Raw genomic sequence first — 12704 nt, 5'->3', positions numbered from 1 at the left:
CTCCACTGCCTGGAGCACGTCTGCAGTGCAGGGAATCCCGCTAGCCTGCACAGCTAGGGGAGGCAGCCGCGAGCTGCCAAGTAAGTGGCACCGAAAGTTTGCACCCTGGCTCCGGCCGCCCTCCACGGTTGTTGTTTCTTTTGCTTTGCCGCTCCGGCCATCCCGCACGTTTTTTGTTCTTTTTTGCTTGGGGCGGCAAAAAAGCCAGAGCCGGCTCTGCCCATTGCACTGGGATTGTGAATTAATGCCCTGACGTGCAACTCTTAGTGGGCCAAGACTGCAGATCCCACTGTTAGTACAGCTGTTTGCAGGTATCATTGTGTTTAGCTGAACACTTACACTCAGGGATTGAGTGCATCCCCACTATAGTGAGAGTGTGCATTCTGACACTGTTATCCTGCTGTGTGGATCTCAGGGTGCTTGCACTGTGAATTTTTGGCGTGCACATACAGCTATATTTATTTCATTGTGCTGGTAGTGCTAGTTCCCTTGTGTAATGATGACATTATGCTAGGAATATGAATCCTGAAAATAGTGCCCTGGTGTGATGGTCACTCTGGGCTGTCAATGTGAACCCTCCATTTTTGTAAGCACTGTTGTTGTAGCCCTCTTGGTCCCAGGATATTAGAGAGACAGGGTAGATGGTAATATCTTTTATTGGACCAACTTCTGTTGGTTAGAGAGACAAATTTTCGAGCTTACAGAGAGCTCTTCTTCAGGTCTGTAAGTTTGAATGCTTGTCTCTCTCACCAACAGAAGCTGTTCCAATAAAATATATTACATCACCCATCTAGGCTTTCCAAGGTGAATCCTGTCATTATGACCCTGTTGGGTGCCAAATACTGAGAGCATGAATCTTGCCACTAGAGGAGGAGTGTAGATCTTAATGCTAGTAGCCTGCTGTTTAGATCTTACTCCACTCCGAACCTGGGAGTTTTAATTTTAGCATGTGTATCCTCATGCCAATCCATGAAGCAGTGAAGTTTGGAAATAAGGGGAACACCTTACAGGTGTACGCTTGGACAGGTGGGCACTGTGATCAAGAGGCAAGGAGCGAGATGGGTCTGGGATGTGAGGTCATGGAAGGGAGCTCGGGGCAATGGGGGGGGGAGTCAGTGGGGCCCAGGGATGATGGGGGGATTCCTATGCCACTTTGGTCTTGGTCCCCCCACTTTTACAAATTTCAGAGTAGCAGCCGTGTTAGTCTGTATCCGCAAAAAGAACAGGAGTACTTGTGGCACCTTAGAGACTAACAGATTTATTAGAGCATAAGCTTTCGTGGACTACAGCCCAAAAGGTTCTAGCACCCTTGGTCAGTGGATTGCAAATCCAATTGCATGGGCAAGAGGGAGCATACTTTTTTTTACTTCTCTCTCATTTCATCCATCATGGGGCTCTAGCCTTCTCCATTCAGTGCCCCAGACAGTGCATTCAGGACAACGTTTAGTGACCAAAATGGAATTCAGGACCCCATTTAGTGCTCTCAATGGTATATTCAGGATCTCGCTTAGTGCCCTGAACAGTGCATTCAGGGCCCCGTTTAATGCTGTGTAGATGTAATTGATATCCACACCAAAACAGGGGAGGTCTTGGGATGGGAGTGCAGTGAGATTCAGTGGGGTGTGGAATCAAATGGGATGGGGGATCTCTCTGGAACTGGGAGTGGAGTAACAGTGGTTATGGGGCGATGTCTCTGAATCCCTGGGACCTGTACCAGAGCTACTGCCTCTGCCCTCCCGAGTCCACTGCTCCCCATCCCTCCCTGCTGGCCTGACTGGAGCCTGTCCCTACAGGTGCTGGGTGGCTGGTGGGGAAGAGTCCATTTATCCTGCAGTTTCTCCCAGCCCCTGCACCTAGGTTTCTCCCACCCACTCCAGAGCTGCTACCACTGCCTCTCCCCAGGGTGCTGCAGCTCCCATGATGGATGAAATGAGTAAGTAGTAAAAAGTATGCTCCCTGATCCCTTCTAAAAAACCCCCCAAACAAACAAAAACTCGGGGTCTTTAAGGGCTCCTGATGGGTGCAGGCAGGTTTCCAGAGGAACGGTTTGAATCATGCTTTGCACAACCCTAATTTTGGCTGCCTCATTGGGTGGCCACCTTGAGACACCTTGGCCTTTCAGAAGTGCTGATCACCACTGATGTCTATGAGAGTTGTGTGGGTACTTGGCATCTCTGAAAACAAGCCGGGAGTTTCAAGTTAGAATCCAAATTAATTGGTTCGGCAATACAACCACAGAAAGAAGCTGTAACCTGAACTCTAACATTCATGAATATCCCTTTAAAATTTTATTCTGCTTTACACTCAGTGACTGGTACCTCCCTATACCAACCTTAACCTCCATGTGGTAGAAAATGGTAATATTCATTGAGCAGCAAATAGGCTCTGCGGACTGAGTGTTCACCAGTACATGTGATCAACACTAAAAAGTGCCAACAGCTTACTGGGCAAAGGAGCATTTAGGGAATGGTAGTGTTTGCCCCAAGAGCAGGTAATGTCTCTCAAATTCGGGTGGATAAGGCCCAGAAGCTTTGGATGACAGCTAATGTAAGAGAAGGTAAATTCCAAATAAAAATGACACAGGGTCAGCAAAATGAGGCAATAGTCAGAGGGCTACTTAGTGCCTAGGTTCTTCATGCATCATGGATTCTTTGCAATTGAATCATTTAAAACATGTTACCACATGTGGGGTAACCAACACACCATCTTCTAGACATCAGGAACAAAGTAGCAAAGAGCAGGAAATTGGAATCTGGAACATAGGTTCATTTACAGGTAATTCAGGAGAGGTAGTTGCAGTAATGGTTAGAAGGAAAATACTGAGAATACAATGGAATGACTCTGTCAGGAGAAGTTTGAAGAGAAAACTATTGGTATTCCGGGATCTATGATCCATGCTATGGATCGGAAGGAGTGGCAAAGAATTGTGGCTACCTCCGACTCCGTGTAAATGGGAAAACGTGTTGAGAAAGAAAGAAAAGACTGCTGTACATTTTAAAATTATCAGCACCCGCTACAAACATACTGGTTCTAAGTATAATCATAGCACTTTTTTTAATTACAGCCTAATTTCTTCAAATACAGCCTAAATAAAAGTCGTAGTGATAGAGGTAGTGTGCAAAGTTTGGGTTCTCGAGGGACCACTCTTCAGCTAAAAAGTCTCCAAAAAGTTTGCAGTCACAAAACATTGTCTTAAAGTGCTATTTTTAATTAATTTGGATCAAACTGATTGTAATGAACTAGCTGGCTTATTTGTGGGTACTCTTCCTCCACCCTGACTGAGCTGGAGGAAAAGGATGTAGACCATGGAGGGCACTGTGTTACACAGTTCAGCCTCCCGACCATTGAAGGTTGCATAGCTCGCACCATACAGAATTAGAAAGTAATATGCTGGGATGAGAGGGGACCAGGTTCAGAAGACACGTAAAGGATGAATGAATTCTGAGGTCCATTGCGGCTCAAATCCTTATATGGACCATCACTGATAATGCAATATCCCTGGTGGAACCTATTGCTCTAAAAGCATGATCCTCTACTGCCTGAGCTAAAACTAATTCTGGTGTTTCAAAAGCTGCAGTCGATTCATAACTCTGTACAGTAGAACCCCTATTTTATTAATTGGGGATTGAGTAGTTCATAAAATTGAACTTTTCAAAATTACAGTAGGTAGGATGTATAAATTATAGTATGGTACACTGCAACACTTTCTTCTTGTCCTTTAAACCACTGCAAAGTGATCTCCAAGGCACTGAAGGCACTGGAATGTAAAGGGATGTTGATTTGTTCTTTATAAACATCACTTTCTTTATGTGATTTTTTTCCCATTAAGAAAAATGGTTCCTAGGACTGGTCATTCGTTAGAAAGATATTTGTAAAATCGAGGTTCTAGTGTGTGCGGTCCAGAGAGAGGAGGAAGATGGATAGTCACACTGTAAGTGCAGGTTATATGCACATTAACAGTAGACAGGAAATAGCTGCCTGAAAGTGGGTTGTGGTTGTGGCAGGAAGGCTTGGTAGCAGACAGCCTGATAGCTGTGTCTGAGAGATGGGCAGAGAAACAACCTGTTACTACTGGCAGAGGCCCAGCTGTAGGCTATAGCAGTGTCTTTGCAAGAAAGGAGGTTTGGGAGCAAATGCATGTACGCAGCTGGATGATGGTGTAGAGGGGACCCCAACTATACTCTATTATCTTTATGCAGGACTTGGGTAATTGTATCTGTTATGTGTCTACAGCACATGGTACACAGAGCACCCAGCAGACACCTGGAGGGCATGGGTATATCACAGCACTCCCAGGCTACACCTCTGCTTGTGAGCTAGGGGTGTGATTCCCAGCTTGCGTAGATGTACTTGCACTAGCTTTCATTGATCTAGTGTGCTAAAAATAGTAATGTAGGTGCGATAGCACGGGCGGTGGCAAATGGCGGCATGGGTAGCTGTGTAGACTATATAGCCACAGGATTCAAGATGGTTTATATTTGGCATGGCTAGCCCGTGCTGCTGCTTGCTGCTGCCTGTGCTAACCTGGCTACACTATTGAGCTAGCATATCTCTATGCGACCTAGGATCACACCTAGGGGATCACACCCTTAGCTCCACATACTCAGACCCTGCAATGAGGTCAGTCCTGTTATAACTGATTTAAATGTAAATTTTCACATTCAAGTTTTACTCACACGTGCTGTAATTTCGGGGAAGACATATACTTCATCCAAATCAAAGAATATCTCTGTTTTAAATACAAATTTCAATAGTGTTACCTATGGAGCTTTGAAAGTGCTATCACTACTCAATATTGTTGTAGCTGTGTTGGTCCCAGGATATTAGAGAGACAGAGTAGGTGAGGTAATATCTTTTATTGGACCAACTTCTGTTGGTGAGAGAGACAAGCTTTTGAGCTTACACAGAGCTCTTCTTCAGATCTCTGTGCTTGAAAGCTTGTCTCTCTCACCAACACAGGTTGGTCTAATAAAAGATATTACCTCACCCATCTTCTTTCACCAGTATTCAACACATGTAACCAGGGCTGGCTCTATGCACCAGCAAACCAAGCACATGCTTGGGGCGGCACATTTTCAAGGGCGGTATTCTGGCCATTTTTTTTGTTTTTGCTTCCCGCAGCAAAAGCCTAGAGCCGGCCCTGGCAGCAGCAGCGCGGGGGGCGCCCCGGGGGCGCTGCGATTTGCGCCGCGGGGGAGCCGCGCTCACACCTTGTGGCTGGGCCGGGCAGGCTCCGAGCGGGGGACACTTGGGCTGGGGGCCTCCCCATGCGGCACATGGAGCCGCCTGCAGGTGCCGCAGGGCGGCTGCCCCCCAGCGCCACAGCCAGGGCTGTGCGAAGCAGCCCAAGCTGCCCAGGGACTATGGCAGGATGGCCAGAAGCAGCAGCAGCAGTGGGGCCATAGAGGGCGGGGCGCTGCCATGCGGGGCCTGCGTCCCGCTCTCCAGAGCTCCGCTCCCTCTGGGGCTACCCTGCCCTGGCTCCTCAGCCCCCTGCTGGGGCAGTCCCCCAGCTCTGCCCTCTCGGGTTCTGGCCGGTCCTGGAGGCGGGAGCCCTGGATGGTGGGACCCTGGGCTGAGGTGCGGCCCGGGAGCCCTGCTGCTTACCCCGACCCTGCCAGCGCCGGACCGGCTGGAGGTGAGGGGGGAGCGGGCAGAGTCAGCACTGGTGGGGGGGAGCCCAAGGCTGGGGCGGCAGGGGGTGCGGGTGGGGGGGGGGAAGCGAGAGCTCAGGGCTGGGGTGGAGGGCAGCCAAAAATGTTTTTGCTTGGGGCAGCAAAAAACCTAGACCTGGCCCTGATCATGTAACTTTCATGGCTGTAGTATCTATGGCTTTGGCACCTGATAGGGCTGAAGCACTGTGAGATTTTGTTGGGACTAACTTAATTAGTGCAGGTGCACCACCTAGGAATCAAAGGGTTTGAACAGAAGTGGTGTGGACAGCAGCCTTATAAGACTTACTCAGACTTAGTGTACTTGCAAAGATACTGTACTTGGAACACTTGTGAAACATTACAAATGCTTTTATGTGTAGACACAAAGGCCTGGGCTACACCAAGGATATTAAACCAGTTACAGTATGTAGACCCTTTGCAGAATACTTTTTGTCCACACACAATAACACTCCAAATTGTTTGCAAATGGTATAATAACCAAGTAGAACAAACTACTTTTCATCAGGCTAAATACACAGTGAATACTTAATTAATTCAATCCAAACTAGTGTAGGGCCAGAGTGGATACAGACAAGAGGAAATGCAGACTAGTCTATCCCCTACTGTCTCCCAATGTTTGAGTGGCTATATGAAATTCCCCGAAAGGGACAGCTTCTGGAAACGTACCCAGGAATTGTGGGAATGCAATCAATATGTGTTAGGACTGTGCTACTAGGGTAGATGTGGAACAAAACTTAAATCACATCAGTTAGTGTGGATACACTGAACTGTTTCAACCAATTTAATTACAGATGATTCAGGACCTAAAAATTCTAGTTGAGTCTTCCTGAATAAACAGGACCTGTACCTTTTACAGGGCTGCCCTGGGGGGGGGAGGGGGGCCAAGTGGGCAATTTGCCCCAGGCCCCACAGGGGCCCCCACGAGAATATAGTATTCTATAGTATTGCAACTTTTTTTTAATGGAAGGGGCCGCCGAAATTGCTTTGCCCCAGACCCCCTGAATCCTCTGGGCGGCTGGGATTCAGGAAGCCTGGGGCAAAGCAATTTTGGGGGCCCCTTCCATAATATTCTCGTGGGGGCCCCTGCAGGGCAAATTGCCCCACTTGACCTCCGGGGCGGCCCTGACCTTTTAGATGCGTATACAGAAATAAAAGAATCTTAACGCCTCACCCCACTTTTCCAGCCGCATTTAATAATAAAGGAGCAAAAATTTCACCCATGCCCAGTTGCTCACCTTTAAATCCATGTGAGAGAACCTATGCGCTGGGCTGTAAATGCACAAGAAACTACATCTCCCACCATCCCCTGCTTCACCAATCACCACCGCTAGGAAAGCCCTACCCTCGGGCTCCCCCGCCCCGAGCGCGTGCATTTCCCGGCTTCCTCTGCACTCCCTCGTCTAACGAACTTACGCTCCCAGCATCACAATCGCCTGGGGAAGGAGGAGGAAGAGAGACTACATTTCCCAGAATCCTCTTCGAGCCATTCGTCTGTGGGGAGGAAAGGAAAGACAGACTACATTTCCCAGCATCCCCGGCGGCTCATGTAGCGTGCGGCGGCGGCTGTGCCGCTCTCCCCGGCGGCAGCGACGGTTAACGGTGTGGAGGGGGCGTGAGGCGGGAGCTATGGCTGACAGCGGAGACTCCGCGGCGAGTCCCCGCGTCCCGTCTCCTCCCGGCTCCCCGCTGCAGGGACGAAGGCGGCCGGGCTCCTCCGCGGCTCCCGGTGCGGGCAGCAGCAGCCAGTCTCCGGAGCGGAGCGCTGCGGGTCCCCCCGGGGCGGCGGGGGGCGCGGCGCCGCGGCTGCTGCTGTTGCCGCCGGCGGCGGTGTCGTCGCTCCCGCGGCTGGACAAGCCCATCAAACAGGCCTTCTACAACACCGGGGCGCTGCTCTTCGCCGGGCTGTGCTGCGGCGCCGCCGTGCTGGTCTACTTCATCCTGGAGGCCTTCCTGCGGCCGCTGCTCTGGGCCGTGCTCTGCGGCACCTTCCTGCACCCCTTCAAGAGCTCGCTCACCGCGCTGGGCCGCCGCTGGCTCGGCCGCCTGCACCGCTCCCGCACCCCGGTGCTGCTGGCCGCCCTGCTGCTGCCCATCTGCTTCGCCAACTACAGCGCCGAGGCGCTGGGCGAGCAGGTGCTGCGCAGGCGGCGCCTCCTGCTGCTGCTGGGCGCTGGCGGCCCCCTGTTCTACGGGCTCTACTGCCTCGGCAGCTCCCTGGGGGTCCAGGTGCTGCTGGCCCAGACCGGACTCCTCATCTGCCGGGGGCTCGACTTCTTCAGCAGCCTGTGGGTGAGTCTGGGGGCTAGGGTGGGCTCGGCCTCGCCTGTGTCACCTTGGGGATCGCACAGATCTGTGCGGGGAGGCGAGGTGTGCGCCGAGCATCACCCAGGTGGCTCAACATCTCTCCCCTGCCCAGCCCCGGCGCTCCCATGCATGGGTTTTAGAGGGCTTGGTGCCAGTCTCCTCCTCCTCAGTATCCCTGTCGCAGGGAGAGGCTGTAACACCTTTCAGTGGGCTTGATAAGCAGGGTGGGATCCACAACAGTGAAATCAGTGGGAGTTAGGCATGGAAGTCTCTTGGTAGGATTCACAGTAGGAGTCAGGTACCTAAATAAATACTATTGATTTTTATCGGGGAGTTAGGAGTCTAAACACTTGTGGATTCCCAGTCGTAAAGCTCAAACCTGGAATGATTGAAAGGGGACCAGAACCAGCTTCAATATGAAATCACTGTTGGTATTGCTTGGAAAGGCATGGGGAAGGCTAGCATCACTTTCACTTCATCTGTCTCTGCACTAGAAACTTTTTCTGATCAATATACTCTAGTGGTGTGGTTTTGTTTTTGCGATATTTTTGTACTGGCAAAAGCTCTAGTCTAGATACAAGAATAACAAAAATGTGCTTTTGCCAGTTTATTTTGCTCACTGAATTGATGGTATAAACTATAGCTAGGGTCGTACTAAATTCACGTCCATTTTGGTCAATTTCATAGCCATAGGACTTTAAAAATTGTAAATTTCGTGATTTCAGTTATTTAAATCTGAAATTTCACTGTGTTGTAATTGTAGGGTTGCTGACACAAAAAGGAGTTGTGGGGAGGTGTCACAAGGTTATTGTAGGGGGGGCTTGAGTACTGCTACCCTTATCTCTGTGCCGCTGCTGGCGGTGATGCTGCCTTCAGAGCTGGACAGTTGGAGAGTGGCGGCTGCTGGCTGGGAGCCTAGCTCGGAAGGCAGAGCCGCCGCCAGCAGCAACGCAGAAGTAAAGATGGCATGGCATGGTATTGTATTGTCACCCTTACTTCTGCGCTGCTGTTGGCAGGATGATGCCTTCAGAGCTGGGTACCCAGCCAACAGCTGCCGCTCTCTGGCCACCCAGCTCTGAAGGCAGAGCAGAAGTAAGGGTGGCAATACTGTGACCTCCTGAAATAACTGTGACCTCCCTATATCTCCCTTTTGCGTCAGGACCCCCAATTTGAGAAACGCTTGTTTCACCCATGAAATCTGTATAGTATAGGGTAAAAACACACAAGACAAGATTTCACGGTCCATGACACATTTTTCATGGCCATGAATTTGGTATGGCCCTAGCTAAGTGGCATCTACATTAGGATGTATCCTACATTAGGATAGAGACCTACCTTAAACATCACAGGAATACCATGTTGCGCACCCACTGCTAACCACAGTTCTAGCTACCTGGATGCTAGATGGGAATTGTGGTAGGGGTTAGTGGAATACTTAAGGGACAGCATGGTGCTTTTAATAAAAATCATATTGCCCTACAAACAATATTCCTTATTGACAGAAATCTTTAATTTATGTGGTGGTTTTCATCTTAGGGAATCTGCAGGCCCTTCCCAAAAGCTCTTCCTAATATGTGTGCACAGCTTTTACTCCAGGATGTTGCAGAGTATGCTGCACAACACTGGCAGGAAAAGGAAATTTTAGGGACACTGAAGTAAACTTTACTGCTTACATAGAAAGCCATGGAATCTCTTGTGGTCATCTAGAGTGGATGTGACTTTGAAAGTCTCATTCAGAGCAAATACATTAAATGTCATTAAATGTTTTACTTGAGGTTCAAGAGTGTGCTATTTAACAGTTTATATAATATTGAACCTCAGCATTTGTTGCATAGGTGCTGGAACTGGGGGTGTGGGCTTGAAGTGGTTTCCATCATATACAGGGTTTACAGTTTGGTTCAATGGCTCTCAGTACCCCCACTATACAAATTGTCCAGCACCCCTGATCTGTTGCAATAGCACACGTGCTATGTCCCAGTATTTTAGCCATATGCCAATTTCAATTATTACTTTCTGCTTAGTTATTCTTCCAATTCTAAACTGTTGCACAAAGATGCTCTGTAATCTTAAATAGCTGCTCTGTTCTACTCCAGTCTATTTTTACCACCGAGACAAGTTGGGTGAGGTAATATCTTTTATTGGTGAAAGAGACAAAACTTTTGCGCTACAGAGAGCTCTTTTTTTCAGGTTTGGTATTTTTACCAGCCTTGATTGGGAGAGGTGATCCCTCTATCTCTGTTTTTTGTAATTTATATCAAAGGTGCTTAAAATGTTAATAGGCACCCTTTTTACTATTTTAAATATAAATTTATATAGGTGTCCCAATCCTGCAACCACTTAAGCATGTATGTAACTTTACTCACATGAATGAAGTTACATGCATCTTTATGATCTGTCAGTCTGTAAAGTGCTTTGGGATGACAGGCACTGTAAATGTAAGGTGGTATTAGTTATTACAAAATATTTTGTATTGTCAATCCAAAGAGTTAGGAAGTAGGCCGTTTCTTTTGTGCATTCATGTTTTGAGGGAAATCTAGACCCTTGTCCTTAGTCTGTGTGGGTGTTGTCCCCTTAGATTCAATGGAGTTCTGAGAAGGGATCATTGCAAACCAGGCCCATACAGCTGAATTTTGTTTTAGGGAGTTGAAGGTATTCATACACTCATTTTTTCCCCCCCTTTTTGTGGGGAATGTTGTTAGATATAGAAAAAATATAGAGTAATGATCTCTTCTCTTGCCTTTAATTAACTTTTTTGTTAGTAAATATAATCCTTGTGTTTGTTACAAATATATAGGCCTCTGTAATAGGAACCTAGAATTTGCCATACTAGGAAAAAAGTGATTCATCAGTCCAGTATTCTGCCTCTTTCATTGGCTGAAACTGGAAGCTTCAGAGGAATATGACACCCATAGTTCTCTTATCCTCTACCTGCCTTTCTCCATGCACACCTACCCAATTATTTATTGTTTCATACAGACAGTTATTCTTCCTAACCTCAGGCTGATTAGGGCATAAACTTAAGTAGTACTTGTAACCATATTTGCTAAACTGTTTTAACAAGTATTAGTGGGAGGGGGAAGATCAGAAATCTTAAGATGCTTTTCCCTGAAATTTTCTAGGTTTGGCCTCTGGTCATTGGTGAATTGTTTTTTTTGAGCAAAAATAGTTCATTATTGAATGAAAGGAGTTCAAATACTTTTTGCTGTAATTAAAGACTTGTTTTAAACAGCTGAAGCATCTTAGAAACATGAGGTAGAAAGTTGAAATTTGGGACAGTCTCTCTAAGTTCAGTATTTTACTGTCAGAGTCCTAGTGAAAATAGGTTGTGATTTGGCTATACATGAGTGCCCTAACTGTAATTTAATTACATTATACAACCATGAAAATGACTATGCACTTCAGAAACTAATCTTTCATTTTAAAGCTGAAATTTGGATGAAAAATGCTTCACACTGTCCCCATGTTTAAATGAAATTATTTTACCTACATTTGAAACTAAATACACTTTAGGCACTTCTTTGAGCTTTCATGCACATTAACTTCTGTGTTTTAAATGTAAAATGAGCATTTGCAGTAAACCAAGGGAAAGACCCTGCTTAATTCAATGAGGAATCTGAAGATGCATGCAAGCCCCATTCATTTTTGATCAACTTAAGTTGCTCAAGATAAGAACATTGAGGTTGTAAATATGGTGCTGTGAAAACTCAGGAAAAAGCAAAGTTAAGATGGTAAACTTCTCAACTTGCCAACTCCATTTCTTTTTAGCCAGTCTTCTTTTTCCCTTTTATCTCAGTTCCTTGAGCTGGGGTATCTGTTTATAATGTCTTGATTTCCTTTCCTTCAGTCTGGCCTCCATCCTCTTCATTCCATTGCAATTTCTCTTGTACAAATCACTTATCTTTTAAGTCTAAATATTAATCATGATATTAAGTCTACTTTTTCAGTCTGCTGCTTTGTACAGCATATTTTCCATATCTTGTGACCGAGGTTTAAACTTCTATCACGTTTTACTTTGTACTTCCGTTTTGCAGCCCTTCTCCTATTCAGCTCTGGCTCAGTGCTGTCATGCCACTAGCTCCTGAGCCTGCAACCCAGTCTGTCTCCCCCCCACTAGCCCTTCTGAACCCCAGCCTCTGACCCCCCCCACCCTCAGCAGCCCTGTGTGCCCCACTCTGTCTGTCTTAATCTAGCTCTGCGGGCATAGTGCTGTGATGAACGCTGCTGACTGTTCTGATGCTAGAGCGGTCTCTGGTGGGTGACAAGCAGAATTGCAGCACTTCTTGGGAAATGTATTTTCTGCAGGGGGGGAAATAATTCTGCGATGGACATGAATTCTGCGTATGCGCAGTGGTGTTAGAATTCCCCCAGCAGTAAATATAAAATCAACTGAAAGCAGGGACTTGAACTTGAAGTCACAGCTTTTTGCTGACATTGCCTTCAGTCAGCAATTTGCAGAGATAATTGAAGCACCTTGTGCTGAATACACTTCCTCCCACAGATTTAAACTCTGTTTCATTACTAGATGGTGCAAATAACAGAATTTGCACTGACATAAATGCAAAACAATTAGTGAAACAAGAGATGTGACCCTCATAATGGGTACTTAAAGTATCAGTGGAGGGCGGGTGGAAATGGATTTTTCCATTTCTTCCAAGAAAACTACAGCACGTTGTGATCAAGTTGCTGAAGGTGTTATCAAAGAACGCAGAGAGAAGTATGGCAAAA

At 47.1% G+C, this 12704-nt stretch overlaps 1 protein-coding gene across 2 annotated transcripts in view; it reads left to right on the top strand.

Moving 5' to 3' along the window:
• The first annotated feature begins 7192 nt into the window (after positions 1 to 7192).
• TMEM245 (transmembrane protein 245) overlaps positions 7193 to 12704 on the top strand; it is a 126581-nt gene continuing 121069 nt past the window's right edge. For both annotated transcript variants that reach the window (XM_034761374.1, XM_034761373.1), the window contains exon 1: positions 7193 to 7964. In XM_034761374.1, coding sequence (XP_034617265.1) covers positions 7302 to 7964 — 663 coding nt within the window. In that variant the 5' untranslated portion in view covers positions 7193 to 7301. The remainder of the gene's footprint in view (positions 7965 to 12704) is intronic.

Source organism: Trachemys scripta, chromosome 2 (genome assembly GCF_013100865.1).
Source record: "Trachemys scripta elegans isolate TJP31775 chromosome 2, CAS_Tse_1.0, whole genome shotgun sequence".
Lineage (NCBI taxonomy): Eukaryota > Metazoa > Chordata > Testudines > Emydidae > Trachemys > Trachemys scripta.
This window is presented reverse-complemented; position numbering and strand designations above follow the sequence as displayed.